We start from the raw sequence: 19,377 nt of genomic DNA on the forward strand, positions 1-19,377 counted from the left end.
AAAAAAAAGAGAGCCCCCAAAATCTGCAACAAAACCCTTCAAACTTTTACACTGAAAGCTGTGCTGTGTGCTTGTATGTGTTTCCATTTGAATATGAATTGGAAGAAGGGGAACTTGAATTTTTAGTTCTCTGATGTGTAGATGAATAGGTAAGTGAAGAAAGAAGAGTAAATAAAAAAACCTGTAGGTAAAATAAAAGGCATGCAATAAGGCTCGGCTTTGTGCACCGCTCTGGAAGCAGAACCATCTGTCCCTTTTGCCTCAGACACCTTCCCTTTTATTCATGTAGTCCTCTCAATTTTAAATTAAAAGAAAAAAAAAAAAAGAGAAGAGTTTTTAGGGATACCTCATTATCTGTATTTTGTTTATGGAAACAACTCCCAGTGCAACTTGATGTTTACTTTATTGTCTGGTATCTGTGCAGGGGCTGGATGGGGAGGGGAGGAAAGCCCTTTGGATACATTTTGCAGTTTGCTGTTTTAATTAGAACATTGTCATCTCTTGGCTGTTTGCAGATCTCCAAAGAAGTGTTGTGGCCTGCTGGGTTATTCACTAGACATTTGTGTGATTGATCTTCTTGTAGCTTTTTCCTATTGTGATTCTTTCATTTCTGGAAGCGGGTTTGCAGTTGGGCTTTGGGTGCTTGGTAAATAGGACTTGAAGCAGAGAGAGAGGAGCACATGGTGCTTTGCCCAAGTGGATGCTTTGTCTTTCCATGCCACCCTTGCTTCCAGCTGCCCAGGCAGGACCTGGGCAGGGCTGTGGCCAGGGATTTAGGCTCTCTGTCTCTGCTTCATGCTGGGGGGCTGACCTGGAGGTGAAGCTCTTGTGTCCCATACAGACTGTGGCACTTGTGTGCACATGGACCCCTCTTTTCTTCTGAAAGGAGAGAGTGGAGGGGATTTTTTCTCTGAGAACTGAAAGGGCATTTTGGAGCAATGCCACCAAATTCAACGTTGTGGCTCACAAGGTGCTGCTTTCCACCCACAGGAAATTGTTTAGGGGAAAGTGATAGAGAGGTAAAGTCTGGGAGACAAAGGAAGATAATGAGGAGAAGGAACTCCAAGAAAATGAAACTTCAGCCTCAGTCTGGTTCTACAAAGACCTTTGTGTTCTCAGTCCCATGAGCCAAATGCAGACAGTTGTGCAGACCAGTATTGAAGGTAGTTTAAAACCAATGTCACTTCAAGTACTGTGTAAGGGGAAAGGAGCCTTTATCTTGTTTGTTCTGCTTTGTAGGTCTCCTTGGAACAATTGTGTTTTATCTTTAGTATTGAAAATTGTTTTATTTTAAATTAATTTAAAGTAGCAGCTCCTGCATTCACTCACAAGTGGTAAAAGTCCCCAGTATTAGGTCAACTTGATGGAAATAGGTGTTAGTAAAATGCTCTACAGATTGCCTTCGAACCTGCTTCCTTATTTTAAAGGTTTTTCTGCTTTTTTTTGCATTGCCTCTGCTGAAAATGATATGCAGAAGTACAAGTCTTGCAGCTAAAGCTGATAATCTACACCTACCTCCCTCAGTCTGCTTTGTTTATATGGTGCCCTGGTGAGAAGTATTTTTAAGGGTTGGGGTTCTGAAGGCAAAAGGTTTGAATAAAAAGGGATACTGGAAAGTACAGATTTTTTAAAGAAATAGATGCCTAGTCTCTTTTCCCTCTGATTCATCACTTCAAAAAATTTTCCCTTGATTTTTGAAATCTCACATTCTTTTCATCAATTCTTCCCACTCTCCTCTGAAGTTTCAGTTTATCAGAATTCCAGACTTCCTCGATTGTTCCACGCTCCTATGCTGAAGATGTCATTGTTTCACCCCAAGATAAATAACATGGAATTACTTTATTCTTCAAAAGAAGCAGACTTACACACGTGCAATGTTGGTGTCAGTGCCTCCAGTCGAACTGGGTAAAGCTCATTAACCTGATGTTCCCGTGTTAAAAGCAATTTAAAAGCAAATATAACTTGGAAACCTCAGAGTGCTGTTTAATACTGTGTTGTGAGAAACATGGTAGGGGTTGCTTTCCTCTTGTAACCCAGTTTCAATATTCAGCTTAGGAACAGAGGAAAATACCCTCAAGGTTTTTTTGTCTTTCAGAAGTAATTTTTGAAAATGGACTTACTTTAAAAAAAAACATGCCTCCTGCTCTTCAGACCAAATCTATGTCAAAAGCTGAATTTGACCCATGGTACAAGATTTAGGTGCTGTGAGCAGCTTCACAAAGCAGGTAAAAACCCTGTGATTGTTTATATGTCTTATTATCCACATTAATTGCACTAATAATAATAATAATAAGAAGAAGAAGAAAGTGAACTCATAAAGATTACCCTAAGTTCTGATACAAATTTGGATTACTGTTGATCCTTCACCCTGTTCAGTTTATGCAGTTTCTGTGTGTTTCTGGGGCCACGTTAGATCATAGAATCATGGAATAGCCTGGATTGGGACTTTAAAGATGATCTAGTTCAAAACCCCCTACAGTGGGCAGGGACACCTTCCACTGGACCAGATTGCTCAGATGGATGTTCCTGCCTTCTAGTACATGTTTGAATCCCTATCAAAGCAGTTTATCAGCTGATCTCATTCTCAATTATAACCTTCAGAAGCATTCATATAATTAGATGTGCTGTTGTAATCCTCTTGGAAACAAAATGTGAGCATGGAGCTGCCGACAAACTGCAGTAGTAGGGAACAGGTAATATATATTTTAATATGCAATAAGTTTAAAATGTGTATCTAATGAATTCTAATGGCATCTTGTTTTTCTTAAATTTATCTTGTAAAGGCAGAAGTAATTTTCAAACTTGACATTGAACCAGAATTTTTTATGTTTTGATTTATTTTTTTTTTTAAATTTATGGTCCTACTCAAGAAGTGGATTAGATTTTAGATGCAAACAGATCTTCTTCTTCTGCCCACTGAAAGGAAATATAAAGCTCAATGGACTTCAGAGAGTTAAACTTCTTGAGTGGTCCTGACCTGTGCATTGAGCATCTACTTGAGGGAGGAATATCCTGGTCAAGTAACTGGTAGATCTTTACTGTGGTCAGTGTTCTGACACCAAGAGGTTGTGTAATGGTGCTGAACTGGGAGGCCAACATTATGATCCAATAAAGGGGGCTCAGAACAGTGATCTGATCATGAGACTTGAATGTGCTCTGCAAGAAACCTCCCAGGGAAAGAAGGATGTGGCAGTGGAGGGGTCGTGGCTTGGAGCTGGTCACCAGTGGCTGGTGCAGAGATGCACAGGGAGCAGGCAGCCAGCTGGGGGGGCATGGAGGGATCTGCCTGGGGACCATGAGGTGTGGGGCAGGGTTTGCTGCAGCTCAGGAGGTCTCTAGGTTAGCTGGGAACAAGTGTGGAGGACCTGCCTGCAGTGACACCGTGCTCCAGGGGGAGAGCTGTGTACAGGCCTTTCTGTTTCTCTTCTGTTTGATCTATTTGCTTGGAGTTTTCCCTGTTTAATAAGTTACATATTCGAGGTTTATGATGATGAAATCTGGCTTTATTTGAGCTACGAAGGCTTTTGGTCTTCTTTAGGGAGCTCATTATGAAGAAAAATCATAGGCAGTGGATGTCAAAGCTCTGGCTGACCCAGGAGCTTATTATACCTGGTTTAAAAAAGAGTGAAAAAGTGATCACAGTATGAACTCTCCCTCCTCGTTTTGCAGGGGTTGCACAGAAACTGGAATTTCCTTCCAGCATAGAGAATGATCCTGCCTCTTTGGGCATATGCATCCTGAGCTGTTCCTTCATGATGGCTTTATGTTCCCTCTCTCCAGAGGCACTGGGGCATTATGGTTTTCCTTCCAGTGGGAAGAGCTGAACAGAGCTCCTTCAAATATCTTGCAGTAAATCCTTTAGTAAATAAATCCTAAGCGAACCTCAACACCTAATTTTCCCTCTGTGGGTGGAATGTGAGAACAAGAGCAATGAAAGCTGAGAAACAAATGAATTTCCTTCTTCAAACAGTATTATTTGCAGGGCTGTGGGGTATTTTGCACTCTGTCTCCCTGCCTGGTGCAGATTAGCTGGGAAACACAAGCTGACTGGTTGAGGACCACGCAGGAGGATGCCAGGATCTGCACAGCCACTTCTGTGGTGCAATCTCTCTGACAATTAATTTACTATAGGGCTTACCCCTTGGGGTCTCTTAATTCCCATCATCCTTTTTCATCCAGCACAAAGTGTTGGACTGCTCAGCCAGGACTCCAGCTTTGCTTTACAGTGGGTTTGTTACTGAAGTGTTTTATGTCCTGTTCTACACTCAGGTTGCCCTTTGGATTATTTTTTTTCTCCCTCCTAATCTACATTCAATAAACATCTTCAAGTTGCTCTGTCCTGCTATTTAGCAAAGATAAATGATTTTGGAATATGAATTCTCCCAGTTCAGCTGACTGTCCAGAATAAAATTATAAACACAGGAGATAAGATTAATAAAAGCACCAAACTGCTGGGTGGATATTCCCATTACTGCACACAAGCTAGACAACATCCTCCTCCACCAGTTTCCTAGTTTGATAAATGCCTTGAGCTGATTTAAAAATGTATAGGTTATTTTTAACCATGGTAGCAGAACCATCTGTATTGTATCTGATGAAGTTCTGTGATAGAGCAAATTGATTTATTCTATCTCCTTACAAGTTATACTAAGCTTTATGTTATAAATAAACTGGTTTGAAGTACATGATGTCATTGAGCTTGAAAGTCTCTAGATAAATTTGTACTTAAAGGGTTTGCACCTTCTGTATGAATTTGAATTGGTCCAGATTGTTAAATCTCGTTTCTGTCTCTGTCTTGTGGACTGCAAGATCTCTGGGGTCATGACTGTCTTTATAGTTGTGTTTGTATGAAATACACAGAGGGCCCAAAACAAGCCTGGTGCTCTCATACATTACAGCGATAAAAATAAGAGCAATCCAAAAAACAGAACTGTGCATTCAATGGCAGGATTTCCAGAAGCACTGCAAGGAACTGTGTACCTAAATCCTACCCGTTGCTGGTATAAAATACAGGGAATTAATGAGGAACTCAATTCACTTGAGGTAGAAACAGTCCTGGCTATAGCAGGGATGTGCCCTATGCCATGGCCAGTCTGGACTGAGGTCAGATTTGAGATCTTTGATTCCATTCCAGGGCATGAGAGAGGCTTCTGTGGGCACAGACTGGCATTTCCTTTTGTCTTGCTCTGAGGTCACTGGGTCTTCCTCTGAAAATCCATGGGAAAGGTGCCTATAGTGGTAAGAAGAGGGAATTAATCAAATGCTGGGCAGAATACACTTATTGTTAGATGAGTGCTACAGAACCAGCAAAAATCGTGGCTGAAATAAGGCAGAACTTCTGAAGGAGGTGGACTGGAATCACTGTCCCTGTGTTTAAGGATAGGTTTTGAGAGACCAGCACTGAAGACACGATGATGCCTGATGAGTGCCGTGTATGGTGCAGACTTCGGTGTAATTAAAAAGAAAATGAGCAATGCTCTAATTGAGATCTGAAGATTAAAAGTTAAAAGCTCAGTATCCTCTATTACTTACTGTCAGATAGGGATTTATGTTGCATATGTGTAACAAACCATTGCATTTTAAAGATGGAACCATAAAAAAGTTGCTGTAATTTAAAAGCAGCCAATTTACTAGGAGTACAGTTTGCAGCTATGTCACTTGCTAATCAGTCTGTTAAACATAATAGCCATTCTTGTCTGGAGGCAGTTAATCATGTTGTGAATGCACTTATCAGCGTGTATTAGAAATACAATACAAGACTTTCCAACAGAGGAATGGATGCAATTACTGCAATCAGTATACATTTAGCTACAGTCTTATACCATGTTTTTCTTTCCCATTTTTTTTTCCCTTTTAAATAGTGCAGCAGTGAGAGATTTTTCTCTTAGAAAAATATAAAGGACGCACTTGAAAGTGTTGTTAAACTCCACAGACGTGCTCAAAAGTGACCTGTCCATCTCCAGGAGAGTTGGCTGCTGGCTGCTGAATTCTTCCTGGACCCAGCAGTGTTGGAAGCTGCTGGCTTTGAGTGTTGTGGTGATGGTTTTCAAGGTCTTTGAGCATTTTCCCTGATGGGCTGGGAGCGTGTCTGTGGTGGCATTTGTTAGGTGGTGGGGAGCTGGAGTTGCTGCATTTGAATTAGACTAAAGGAGCTCAGCATATGGATGAACACTTTTTTTTTTTCTTTTTTTCTTTTTTTTTTTTTCCCTGTGCTTTTCTACATCTAAATCAATAGTGATGAGGGATCTCAAAGTTTTTGAAAGGCGATATTGAAAAAGCATGAAAGCTAATTGCTTCCAGCATGACTACCCACCAGCAATGGGTGTAAATACAGCTGTCCAAAGAATGCCAGGACTCGACAAAATCTAAGGATTTCAGCTAAACAATTTTCCAGGGCCGAGCATATTCTTGTATGGGGAGGAAGGGAGTTGTGAGGGGGGTGGGAGAAGGGAAGAGATTATGAAATCCTGGAGAGATTCAGGGAAGAGAGGAATAGGAATAGAAAGAGAATAATTTTTCTTAATTCTGCTTTATGTTAACCCATTATGTTAGGGATATTTTATGTATTTTAGTATGATTTGCAGTGCTTGCAGGAACCTGCCTTCTTTTTCTTGAAATCCTTTTATCTGTCTCTTCATTCTTTGTGACAGCTGGTATTTTTGCTTAGGTAATATTTTTAATTGTAGCAAGGAAAATGAAAAAACAAATCAATCCCCAAATTATGTGACTGCTATAGTGGGTAATAAGGGAGTCAGTATAACATCCTCTCCATCACACCAGTATTTTTGCTACTCTTGTGTTTGGGTCATACATTGCTCAGACTCACTGATGAAAATATCCTCAGTGAGATGTCCTTGGGATCCTTCCCAGTGTATCTGGACTGGCTTATACTGGTCAGCAGCTCAGCTTGGATGCTCAGCCCCACTCCATCACAGGTTGTTGCTGAGAAAACTCATTGAAATGAAGTTCTGGTATCATGTTTTGTCTTTTATCATCTAAACAAAGGAGTGGGGCAGGTGGGATGGAACACCACTTCTCCCCTCTCCATTTCTAATTATTCCTTTTCAGAGCCTAAATGACTTAATGTCATCTGTTACTCACTTGTGCCTGCACTCATTTACTCGTGGTATGACCTTGGCTCTGAGCAATATTCCAGCTGCCCCCCTTTAGCTGTCACTGCCTTGGAATTCATCACCTGTTGGGAAATCATTGTCTTGCAAGTGTGACAAAGTCTTGATTGCCCTTTGGAAAGGTGACCTGGAGATGTTACAGGATGTCTGTTGTGTTGACCTTACTTTCATGCTATTAAAATGTAACTGTGGGGTGATTTTTAAAAAGAGAAATATTAAATCCACCCCTCTGTATTTGGTTATTTGGAGTTATCTTCGCGTGTCCAGGGATATTTGGATTCATTTTTGGAACAAAACCAGCCTTTTAATGGGGTGACTTGGATTAGAACTGGTTGTTTCTCTCCTGCTTTTAGTTTTGATATGAAGATCAGGACTTCATGCTGATCTCAACTAGCAAAGAATGGAGGTACATAGAATTACTGCAGATGGCTCTTTCTGTTCATACACTGAATGCAGACCCTGATCCACCCTGTGTTTGCTCAACTGGATGAATTAATCTTGTTTATTAATTAAAACTTGAGAAACTGATGTGTCTGTGCCAGTCTCACTGTCATGTTTTTACTGTCTGTTCAGTGGGTATCACCAGTGAGAGGAAACGCTTAACTCTTTTTTAAAACATAATTATCAGCCTTTAAAATAAAACAATTTTATGCACACCATGTGTCTCTCAGGGAAGTGGGGAGAGAGGAGGTCCCGTTTGTGTTAATGTTAATGGGCTACCTCACTCCCTGCTTTGAGGATGTTGCCATGGCCATTTATTTCTTAGCACAAGTGTGAATTAGCCACAGGGCAGCCTGCACATTATCTCTCCATCTCGGAGTACATTCGATTCAAAGAAAGCTAGGTCTACTTCATTAGATGCTTAATCTTGTTTACATCTGAAGAGAAGGTAGGAGGAATGAAATAATTCTTACCATGTCTCTATTTTGATCTTTATTTCATGCAGGTAGCATTACAGTAGATTCTACAGCAGACTTATGAGTTCTCTGCAGTCTTAGCAAGCTGTAGAAATAAAAAAAACCCGACTGTTTTTAAATGTCCCATTGTCTTTGCTGTCTTCTTGGCGTTCTTTTATTTACTTATTTACACTCTCTACCCATTAAGCAAAGGATTAAGTTAAAAAAGTGTTGACTTAGCTTTTCAAATCCTCAAGAGGAGAGCACCATTTGTCACTGTTTTATGTATCCTCCAGTACATTAGGTATATTCATGTCACAGTCTGCAACTTGTCTACCCTTTCCTTTCATTCATAAATTCAGTGCATGGGGAATTTGCATTTCTAGATCCCCTCTGGTTGATTTTTCTCCCCAGGGAGATCCAACTGTCATCCTCAATTGTAATTCTGAGATCAAAAGAGCAACTGGATTGCAAGGAACTTTCTCCTAGGTCTAGTTGTGTTTTTCTTTTCTTTTCTCATGGACTTGTACACGGAAGGGTCTGATCATGTAATTCTGATGTCAGGCATATAAAAATCATGAAGTGTTTAAAATGCCAAAGAAACGTGTTATTGGAAATGTGTTTTGAGCCATTAGGGTTCCTCTAGGTCACTTACCCAAGCTCTTATCTAGGAAGATGAGGAAGCTGCATGCATTATTTGTGAATATAAAATTCAAAAATTACATAATTTTGTACGTTCAGGAGCTGCCACATAGAGTCACTCTTCCTGACACAATACATTTGGAAGACATACAAATAAATTAAACTGTTGCATGTCTTCCATTTAATGGTTGGCAGGAGAAGAGAAAGACTCTGAATGAAGCACCTTCAGCTATGCTGAGCTGGTGGCCAGTAACCCAGTGTGGGGATGGTGGAGGAACTGAATTAAGAGTGGCCTTTTTCTTCTGCTTCATTACCTGCAGGAAGCTCTTATATATGGCTGTTCTGTGGTGACGTTATAGACAGCCCAGAGTCTGTCCCGTCCCACTGCAGTGAGTCACCAAGGATTTCCAGCAGTAGATTTCAGAATATGTTTCCTATCTCCACCATCGAGCCTCTGGATGCCCCTGACCATCCTCTCTGTTTTCTCTGAGGTCAAGTGAAATGTTTGCTGCATTGACTTCACACCCAGATTGGCTGAAGTTACCTGTGCCTTGGGTTATTCAGCTGCAGCACAGGCTCCCAGAGTTGTGCTCTTGTTCTTTCAAAGGTCTCTTGAGAGTCTGTGGAATGAGGGTCTTTGTATGTGAGTTCCTGCACTGCAAAGAACTTCTTGTACCACCGAATTTATTATCTTGAATTTTCAGTCACTGGTCCTTTAAAAATCCATCTCTGCTTTATAATATATTTCAGCTGCTTGCACAGCAATGTTGAAAATAGACCGTGTGATTATGGTATGTAAATATGTAAGAATTTCTGAATAGTTAAAGAAAAATTATAAGCACCATTTGGGCTGTTGATACTTATTAACTGGATAGGTTTCAGCATGTCTTTCATCATAAAATCATTCTTATTTTTTAAACAACAATAACTCCCTCTATATTTGCATCCAGCATCAGCTAAACTCTGGCCCCAGTTTCCTACTGGATGTGTTTGTTGTGTTCCCCAGCAAGATGCTTCCTCCTGGCAGAGAAGCTTTATTTTAAGAAATACCCAGCACAGCAATAAAGAAGTTCTAAATAGTAGTCAGAAAAACATTCCAGTGCAATCAAAATGCTTTTTTAAACCCCAAAAGACTGCGTGCAGTTTCAAAAGGGGAGAGTCATGAGAAAGGTACAAATGGAGTCCCAGTGCCAGCAATAGATGTTACCAATGGAACTCACCAATTACACACACACTGGATTCGGTCCTAAAAGTTGTTTTGTTAAAGGTTGACTAAAATAGCATCTAAGGGCTCTTTTACCAGAAGCATTTTTGTACACTGTCACAAGGGTGCAAGCAAATAAAAATAATTGAAGCAATTGTCTCAGTTGTCTCCAGGGCTGTCATGATGATGTTGATAAAATCAAATAAAGTGGAAGTTATTGCAAGTTGTTAGTGAGCAGCACAGTTGTGAATTGGCAGTGGAGGAAGCTGAAGAGCTTAAAAGGTTTGCTCATTATCTGGATTTATTGTTTTCAGTTGTAGGAAAATGTTGGCTAAGCAAAATAACATGAGTAATATCTGGTCTTGGTGGTGTGTTTTGAACAAAAATATTTTCTTCTTGTTTTTATGGCTTTTACTGGATTATTAAAATGTGCTGTGTCAATCCATACATTCTTAACGGATTGAGCAGCTTGGGTTTATCCTCTGTAGCCATTTTCTTTGCCCATGCATCTGTGAAAAACACGAATTTACAGCAGTGAAAGAAAAACAAGATCAGGCACCAAGAAATGTTTTGGAAAAAATCTGTATTTGGTGTAAAGTAAACTGGACAACAGAGCAAGTTCTCTATTAGACAGCAGAGTAAATGGTAAATCGTGACTTTGAAATGCATAATGAGAGGAAAACAAGCAAACTTTTTCCACCCTTGCAGACTTAATTTCCACCTGCCATCCATCCTATCTTTGTCCGTGGCTCCTACCCTGCCCTTCTGTGCTGTGCCATGGAAGAGGAGTGAGCAGGGCATTTTTCCAGTGTTTGTGCCTGCCTTGTGCCCCAGCTGTCTGGTTTCCCTCAGCAGAACAAAAACCTCTGGGGACAGTGCAGCAAGGGGCAGTGGCACTGTGTCATCTGAACGTTTGCACACGGATGCAAAAGCTTGCAGAAGTACTCAGGACATCCCTGGCTTCTAGGGATGTTCATCCACACTGCAGCACTCAACAGGGATACCTGCTCTCATTTCTGCAGGGCTCCAGTGCTCCTGAGGATGAGACCCTTCCTCAGCAAACCACCCTGGGAGAACAGTGTGAGCAGGCTCTTCCAACCTCAAATACATCTTTGTGTCCTTACAGCCCAATGAAAGTGGTGCTGGGAGAACAGGACTTAGGTCTGAACATCCGTTATCGAGTCAGACCTTGTATGTAAGACCATTTCACCTCAGTAAGGTGGTGTAAGGATGTTGTGGGTGCTCAAAGATACCCTGGTTTTAAAGGTGTCAGCTGCTGCCAGTTGCTGTTACCCAGTGCCCTGTGCAGGAAAGCAGCTCTCAGCAAGGCAGAAGGGCTGTCAGTATGCAAATCTTCATAATTCAGAAGCTGCATGCTGCCCTGTTAGTAGGCATTTGCTTTCATTTCCTTCATCTTAGGTTGCTGGGATCTTAATTTCCTTAGGGGGAAAAGGTCAGGACCTTTAATCTGGATCTTTTCCCCTGGAGGTCCTGGCCATCTGTTGCTTCATTTGACTTCAGCAGGAAATTAGGGTCTTGAGCATTTTCCAATGAGTTGTTGAAAAACCTCCTTCTGTAAGTGTTTGCTTTTCAATAAACTGTACTTATGAAATTAATCCTCTTGAGACTGAAGGAGTGAGACCTTTTTTACTGAAATATTTTATAAACTAATGTACCTTGGTAATGTAAGGTCACTAAATTCTCATTGAATTTGGTAACAGTTTAATTCTTATCGAATTTGGTTACAATTTGTCAGAGAAAGAATTGGCCATTGTTAACCTTGAAAAGATTCTGAAGCAACATGATACCACGCATTTGATTATTTTCAATTACCTCATGTCTGCTCCATTTTTTAGAGTTTTGTTTACACTGCTGTGGGCCTCATAAACAAATTGCCATTTATTGAAAACATTACTTTATGAATGAATGAAACTCATGATTTCCTGTAATAGCCAAGTGCACTAATAGAAGTGTCTGACTTTTATCACCTAAATTGTTGATGACCTGGCAGTGTGAGCCAAAAACCCCTCCATGTGCCTGTGGCACTGCAGAGTGTCCTGCTTTATCATCCTTCATTGTGGCATCTTTCATTCTCTCTCAAATACATAGGGCAGGCCCATCAGGTTGGCTAGCAATGGAAATATTTCGTAGTAGTGAATAATAGGCATTTGTTTGTTGAAGTGAAATACTGACCATTTGGACTGTTATGCTGTCATGACATCCATCCCTGACTATTATTCCAGTACTTAATTCAATAATTCCATGTTTGGTTTAGACAAAAATAAAATTAAATTCATTATTATTTCGATGTCAGGTGATTTTGTAGTACTTGTTAAAACCTCTCACATCAGAGCTATGTTGGATCTTCACAGTGATCTATTATTTTGTGGGAAAAAAAAAAAAACCTATGAATTTCAATAGAAATACTTAATGAGGTAATGAACTGTAGAATCATAGAATGGTTTGGGTTGGAAGGGATCTTAAAAACCATCCAGTCCCACCCCCTGCCATGGGCAGGGACACCTTCCACTAGCCCAGGTTGCTCCAAGCCCCATCTAACCTGGCCCTGAACACTTCCAGGGATGGAGCAGCCACAGCTTCTCTGGGCAACCTGTGCCAGGGCCTCCCCACCCTCACAGGGAAGATTTTCTTCCTTATATCAAATCTTAACCTACCCTCTTTCAGTTTAAAGCCATTTCCCCCTGTCCTTGTTAGAAGTTCCTCTCCTGTTTTCCAGCTGCCCACCTGGATGTGTCCATTGGAAAGCTCTGGGGCTTAGCAACACGTTCCTGTCCTGATAACTCTCTATTCTGGTGTAGGTTGGAACCAGGGTTGGCTTTATTTGGCATGGATTTACCATTCTGTGCTAAAACTCTCCTCCAGATGGGGTCACAACCATGCCCACCGACTGCAGGGTGTGGAATGAGAACTGGGGATGTTACAAAGCTCGACTGGGCTGTTGGAGACCTGGTTTGAATGCATCAGATGGGTATGAGGGCAGACAACAGGAGATTGTGCAGAAATCTCAAGGCTTTGGAGGTTCTTCTACCACCTGAGAGAGGCAGCATTGTGAGAGGACGCAGATAGGATTATAAATCACAATTTGAAGAAGAGGACCTACTTACTGGAGTTTGTGAGAGGAAATAAATCCAAAAAGACCCATGGGGTTTTTTTTTTCCTTTTCTCACCAGAGAGAAAAATGTGTAATGAATGTCTCATGTCTGAAACACTGGGCTGGATTCATCAAAGGGAGTTAGTAATTACCAAATTGAGAGAATCATGAAGCGCTTTTCTAAATTTGAAAGGCTCATCAAGAATAGATCAGGAGCAGGCAAAATTAATAGTTATGAACTCATTTCCATAGAAATGGACTTATTAGCAAGCATGCCAGCTGCCTAAAATTATAAGGTCTTTTCCTTGTGCTTGCAGGAAATAATCTTTTTTTATAAAAGTAATTTTGACTTTTTATTTTTTATTGCTCCTCTAAACTAGGGTTTGGCAAAATCCTGAACCGGGAAAAAACTTCACTGGACAATGGAAATACTTAACTAAAAAGAGAAGAAAGATGTGGAAAGGAGAAGTGATTTGTAGTCCTTAGATTCCATCAGACTCTTCCCAAGAGTACAAACTTATTTAAGAGAAAAATGAAATAGGTCTCCAGAAATAGTTGAAAAATCTTGATAGGATAAAGTTTGGTTTAACGGGATTTAATGGCTGATAACAGCATGAGTTACAGTCCTTGTCTTCTCTGCTTGTGGATTTTCCCACTGGTAGCATTTTGTCTTCACCAGGCAGTTGCAGATTGACAGATCAGACTAAAAGCTGAAGATTTGCCATGGCAGAGTGGAACAACTGCTTTTAAAAAGGGTTATAGTGTAATGCTGCATAGCCAGGAGAGAAATTTAGATACAGGTGTTGGGATGTGAATTCATCAGCTAATGGAGCTGGCATAAGTAAATGCTAACCTTTGAGGTCTTGATTATGGTTTAATTTATCTCTGGTTTTACGTTAGCAACCTCCATCAATTTCAGTGGAAAAAGGCAGTGGTCTCCCACACGGTATTATAGAGGATGGTTAATAAACTGCAAGAATTATGAATGTAATACCAATCTTTCTACTAGGAAAGAAGCCTCTGTGGGATAAGAGATGCAGCAGCCAGTAGGCAGGCACTGGTCTGAGCATGAAAGAAATTCACTTTTCAGGTTTTATCATGTGTTTTTGCTATAGCTGTAACCTGGGAAGGAACTTAGAACATAGAGGGTGGATTAGTCCGTGGGGCACTTGGTGTCCCAGATACTACAACACTTGGCATTGCTTGAAGGTTGAATCTCTGTCCTAAAGAGGACAAAAGGGACACCATAATTTCAGAGAAAATTAATTCACCTGCTGTTTAAAAGGTAACTGGAAACCTGCTGGTGAATAAAAGAGTCCAGAAAGCTGAATGCTGGTTTTCTAGGGCTGCACACTCAGTGGAGAAACTCTGTAGGTGAAAAATGGATAGGGACAGCAAATCCATCTCTTTTAGCAGAAGTTCAAACTGGAAGTGGGTCCTTCTTTGGTCGGTATTAATGTCATGCTACAGCATTTGCTTCTGACATAAAGCAGAAAAATGTTTGACAAGCCACATTGTTTTTCCAGGTGATGATAAGGATTCTCTTTGGAACCAGGATGAGGACTGGGAAGTGAGCTTTGCTTTAGTTCATATGTTAATACAGTTAGATCTGAGGAAGGTTTGTATATGTGAGTTGGTGCTCTTTTGTAGATGCAGAGAGACTCCTTGCTAACCCAGCAGTGATAACCACGTCTGCCTTTAAATGGAAGGTCTGTCTTGTGCAGCTCTACAGCCGTGCTCAGGCTGCAGTGAAGGTCTCTGCATGTTTACAAGCACTGGAGCTGTTTTACTCCCTGTCATATATTCAGCCTGCTATATAGCCAAGACCCACACATGCTCCTCTTAGGGAGATCTGAGACCCAGTCTGTCTTAAAAACATAAAACCACTACTGTGGTTTCTTTTTGGATGTGTAAAAGGGAAAACAGGAAAGCAGTAAATTGAAGGTATGATGGGCTGAACTCAAAGAAGTGCCAGTCTTTGAGACTGGAATGGAATTTATTCATGTGGAATGCATTTATCACTGCAGACTAACTGGGTGTATTATTTAATTGGTGTATCTAAACCAAAATCCTCCACTGGTGTTTTTGTTCTGAGTTTGAAATCATTCATGGGTGTTTTTGTGAATGGCAACTATTGACTTGAACAGACTGAAGCTAAATTGCAGACCTAAACATACCTTGGCAGGCCCAATATCTAGATCCATAGTTAGTGTAAAGCTCATATCTGAATTTTATATCTGTGTTGTGAGCGAATTAATTTTATGTAATTTAGATAAAACAAACTGCTGAAAGTGATATGCCAAAAACTATGAAGTTGAGTACTCCAATGTGGTGCCCACAGTGGTTATGTTTTTTAACAGAAATGGCTTAATTACATCCTTATTATTGTGTAATAAAATTTATCTTAAAAGGTTATTGCTGATTGTCTGATTGGCCACCCAAAAGATGACTTAATAGCTTTTAGTTTTGCCTGGAGGTGGATATTATCTTCTGTCAGCATGGAAAATATTTATCCTCCAGGCATTGAAGCATATGTTTGCTTTGTTTGTTGTCAGAAAGAAAACATGAAAATCAATAATTCCTGTTCAGATTTTTTTTCCTTTACAATGAGCCATCAAAAACATATGGCAAACCCAGATTCTGCCTCTGTGCAGTTGGGAAGAGGAAAAGGATGTTTAAAGTCTTTGTTCTCTGTAGCAGCAGGATAAAACTTTTCTGTGACACACAGCTCTTGGAGTCACTGCTTTAGGGAAAGGGCACACCGTGGGACAGGACGGAGGGTGAAGGTGCAGAGGTGGGTGATTACTGAGGGATTCCTGCAGGCACAGGGAACACCCCTGGGAGGGGAACAAGATCCTCCTACTCACAGTGAGAGCACATTCAAGTTGTTACAGAATGGCCTTACATAGAGCAAATTCACATTTTCACCAATTTATGAGCACATACCCCAAAACTTCATCAGTATTGGGAACATCAGTTGTCTCTCTAATAATCTGATGAAGCATCTGGGTCTGTGCTGCTGCCTTTTCATCCCCTCCCCATGTATTGTAACCTCCATTGGGTCTCCACACTGCAGGTGTCTGTCTGGAAAACTGGGGCTGGAGCTTGTATGCTGATTTGTAAAATACCTTAAGTTTTGTGGAAGCAAAGTGCTGGATGAGCAGAGATCTGTCTTCTAAACAGATCCCCGCTGTGGATATGCCAAGTGCTGTTGGTTAAATCTTGGTGTTTGCTTCTCTGTAACATGAAGATAAGATCTTTCTTTCTAACCTGAGGATTAATTATTAATATTTACATAGTGTTGGACCTGAGGAGAGTGCTAAGTGTTGTTAAGAAAAGAAGAAGTAATTTTTAAATTCATTTCTCAATGCCATGCATTTACATCCATTTCTTTACTTTTAAACTTATATTTCCAGATGAGAAATATATAATGATTGCCATATAATTACAAGTCTGCACCACTGACGAGTACAGTGTTGTCCTGAATTGAAAATAAGGATAGTGTATGCCTCATTTATTGTCATGGATAATTTCGCAAATGCATTTTTTTTCACTGAGATAAAGACAAGTTTGGGTTTGAAAGACTTTTTCTCCCTCACAAGAGCTCATTTCTGACACAATATGAGGTATGGCCGAGCATTCTTGTTGCGCAGCATCAAAATTATAATAATGGTATATTAAATAATTTAGCAACATCTGTGCAATGCTTTTCCCAGGGTTTGTGGCTTATTCTATAAGTTCATTGTGATTATAAAGAATGAATGCCTGAATTTAATGGGAAAAATGCCTCAATTCCAGGAAACTAAAAGATACAGTGTCACCCTATCTAGAAAGTATAGAAGTTGCCCATTGTGTAGTTTTATTTAGGTTTCTCTCAGTGTCTTCAAACCCCTATGTTGCATTTAATGGTAAACTCTTTGGTGAGTAAAAGATAAAGGTGAATCTTTTTATGGGGAATTATTTTATTTTTTTTCCCCCAGAGCAAACATGTCCTCCTACGAGATCCTGCAGATGGACTTTGAGGTTGACAACACCAGCAGCCTGGCAGGGGCCCAGCAGATCACCTGGCAGGTGGAATACCCCCGGGATGACTCCGTGAGCGAGCTGATGGTCTCCGAGATCTTCGTCAGCCGGACAATGTTTGTGGGAATTGTTCCTCTTGCCATGGTAAGAACCTGCTGCTCCTCCTTTTTTTTTTTTTTTTTGCTCAGCGTTTCCGTTGATCCTCGTTAGTATTCCAGGGAATGTGAGCCTTTTTATTATGAGCCACTTCCTATGCACCTGCTGCAAGTGATTTAAATGCAAAAACCGCATTTCAATAATATTTTATTTACCTGATATGCCAGAATGGCTCCTTGGAAACCATTTGGGTCTTTTGTGAAAATCCTTTACTGTTTGTGGATTATTGGCCTGGTACATGGTAATGGCTCCTCTGGAGCCGTTGTCTTCTGGTGTATTAATGTGACTGCCATGCCTGAGCTCTGAGGGTAAATGTTGTAATTAGTTGGGACATTTTCAATGAAATAAATTAGCATGCATGTGTGGGAAACTTCATTGCTAAACCAAACAACTGGACTGTTTTCTGCTGTGCTTTTCCCCAAAAGAGCCAAATAGTCTAGTGAACTGCAAAGTGTCAATTTAATGAAAGGTCTGGTTTGAGTTACATAGAAAGGATCAAATGCTTTCTGGAGATGTAGCCGTTGGACATGTTTTCCAGGCAGGTTTAAGGTGTGCGTGTGCAGAAAGCTTGAGGCTGATGATTTATTTAAAAAATGCAAATATATCCTGATAAAATCAAAGGCACCTTTTCTAAGAGGGACCTTTGACCTGTGTTTGGGCCTGGTGGACTTTTTAGTACTAGAACTTTACACATGGACAGGGATGTCAGTGGAGATATTTAAGTAGAATACTAGAGAAACAGCCAGAGAGTCAGGATGTTATACCAGTTACCTCAAAAACACTCTGGTTTTTTTTGCTTACTTTCTCCTGAACATTTACCCTTCCTTTCTGAGTTGGTCTGCGCTAATTTTCTTTCTATTACACCATACACACAACAAATATTGGCATTTTCCTCTGCATGACCACTGGCATGACCAGAAGAAAGGTAAGATGCTTGTAAAGGAAACAAGACTCCAAATGATTTTAATTTTCAGTTCCTACTGCCAAAGGCTGCACTTTCTGGCAACCTGGTGATAGAGGAGAAATTATGTGCAGAAAAGTCAATAGAGAACTTTCTTCTGCTCCCTCTCTTTTTGAAGCATGTAGGAGATGAAACAAAACTCTAATTGTGTGGATAGAATATAATCAAGTAGTAATAGTGAATCAGATGTACTAATGAGAAAATGTGGTGCAGGAACATCTTGCACTTAGCACTGTGGTTTCAGGTGGATAGCAAGGAGTTTGTGCCATGCAGAGCACCGGGGATATAAAAGAAAAGCAAATGCATCCCAGAAGCTCGCTGTGAATGTTGGATCAGAGCTCTGCTGCTCTCTCTGCCAGGGATTTGCCAGGGTTTTACTTCATCTCTTTGCAGTTATGGCAGCTGTTGGCCACTTCAGCTGTCTCAGATTGTTCTTGGACAAAATCTGGGGCTGAACCTGAATTCAGAGAGGAGTTGATCTAATCTCTGTTATTTTGTCATTGTAAACTAACCGTGGAGTAAAGGAGAAAGTGGGTTTTTTTGGTGAATTTATGACCTTAATCCTTGAATGGGTCTCTCATGTAGGCTGTCACTTTGTGGTTGCACGTGAGCATCCCTGACTGACTTGGCCCAGGACTCATTGGAGAATTGATCACAGCAATGGCAGGGACTTTTATTGGCATTTCTTTCCCTGTGTTTGCCAGTTTGCAGCTCTGCTTCATTTAGAAGTCATCAACTGTTCTGTTGCCAGAACTGCAGGTTCTGGCACTGCATTGCCCTATCAGGAGCAAAAAACAATCACTCTGCACATCATCCTTTGTTGTTCAGAGAAGAACATTCCTGAGACTTCCAGACTGAACTAAAAGTATTTTAATGTTCGTTCCTCTTGAAGATTTGCCTGGCTCATTGGTAAGGCAGCTCCCTCTGAGTGCACTTGTGCTGTGAAGCAAAGTTTGGTCACCTCCTGGACCTTGACCCCTCAAAATAGCACCACGGAGGGGTTCAGGAACGAGTGTTTCCATACCTTTGCCATTGCACTGAACATAAATTACTCGCTGTTCCTTGTCAGTGTATCCACTCTTTCATTGTAAACACTGAATATTTATGGATGAAAACATGGAGTTCCTTTGAGAGTTTAGGGTTTGAGCAAAACCTTTAGTGCCTGCTTTTCAGAAGTGAATGTTTTGATGGGATTACCAAACCCTTGTGATATCTCAGTGGTAATGGCACCAGCACTTATATGAAGAAGTGCA

At 40.7% G+C, this 19,377-nt stretch overlaps 1 protein-coding gene across 5 annotated transcripts in view; it reads left to right on the forward strand.

Moving 5' to 3' along the window:
• Positions 1-19,377, forward strand: part of TMEM132B (transmembrane protein 132B) — a 323,947-nt gene that overhangs the window by 239,553 nt on the left and 65,017 nt on the right. For 4 of the 5 annotated variants that reach the window (XM_051785676.1, XM_051785678.1, XM_051785677.1 and 1 more), the window contains one exon: positions 16,965-17,151. The exons of the other annotated variant lie outside the window; for it this stretch is intronic. In XM_051785676.1, coding sequence (XP_051641636.1) covers positions 16,965-17,151 — 187 coding nt within the window. The remainder of the gene's footprint in view (positions 1-16,964; positions 17,152-19,377) is intronic. 5 annotated transcript variants of the gene reach the window in all.

The sequence above is a fragment of the Manacus candei genome, unplaced genomic scaffold (assembly GCF_025592945.1).
Source record: "Manacus candei isolate 608988 ecotype Guabito, Panama unplaced genomic scaffold, ASM2559294v1 h1tg000020l, whole genome shotgun sequence".
NCBI classification, from domain to species: domain Eukaryota; kingdom Metazoa; phylum Chordata; class Aves; order Passeriformes; family Pipridae; genus Manacus; species Manacus candei.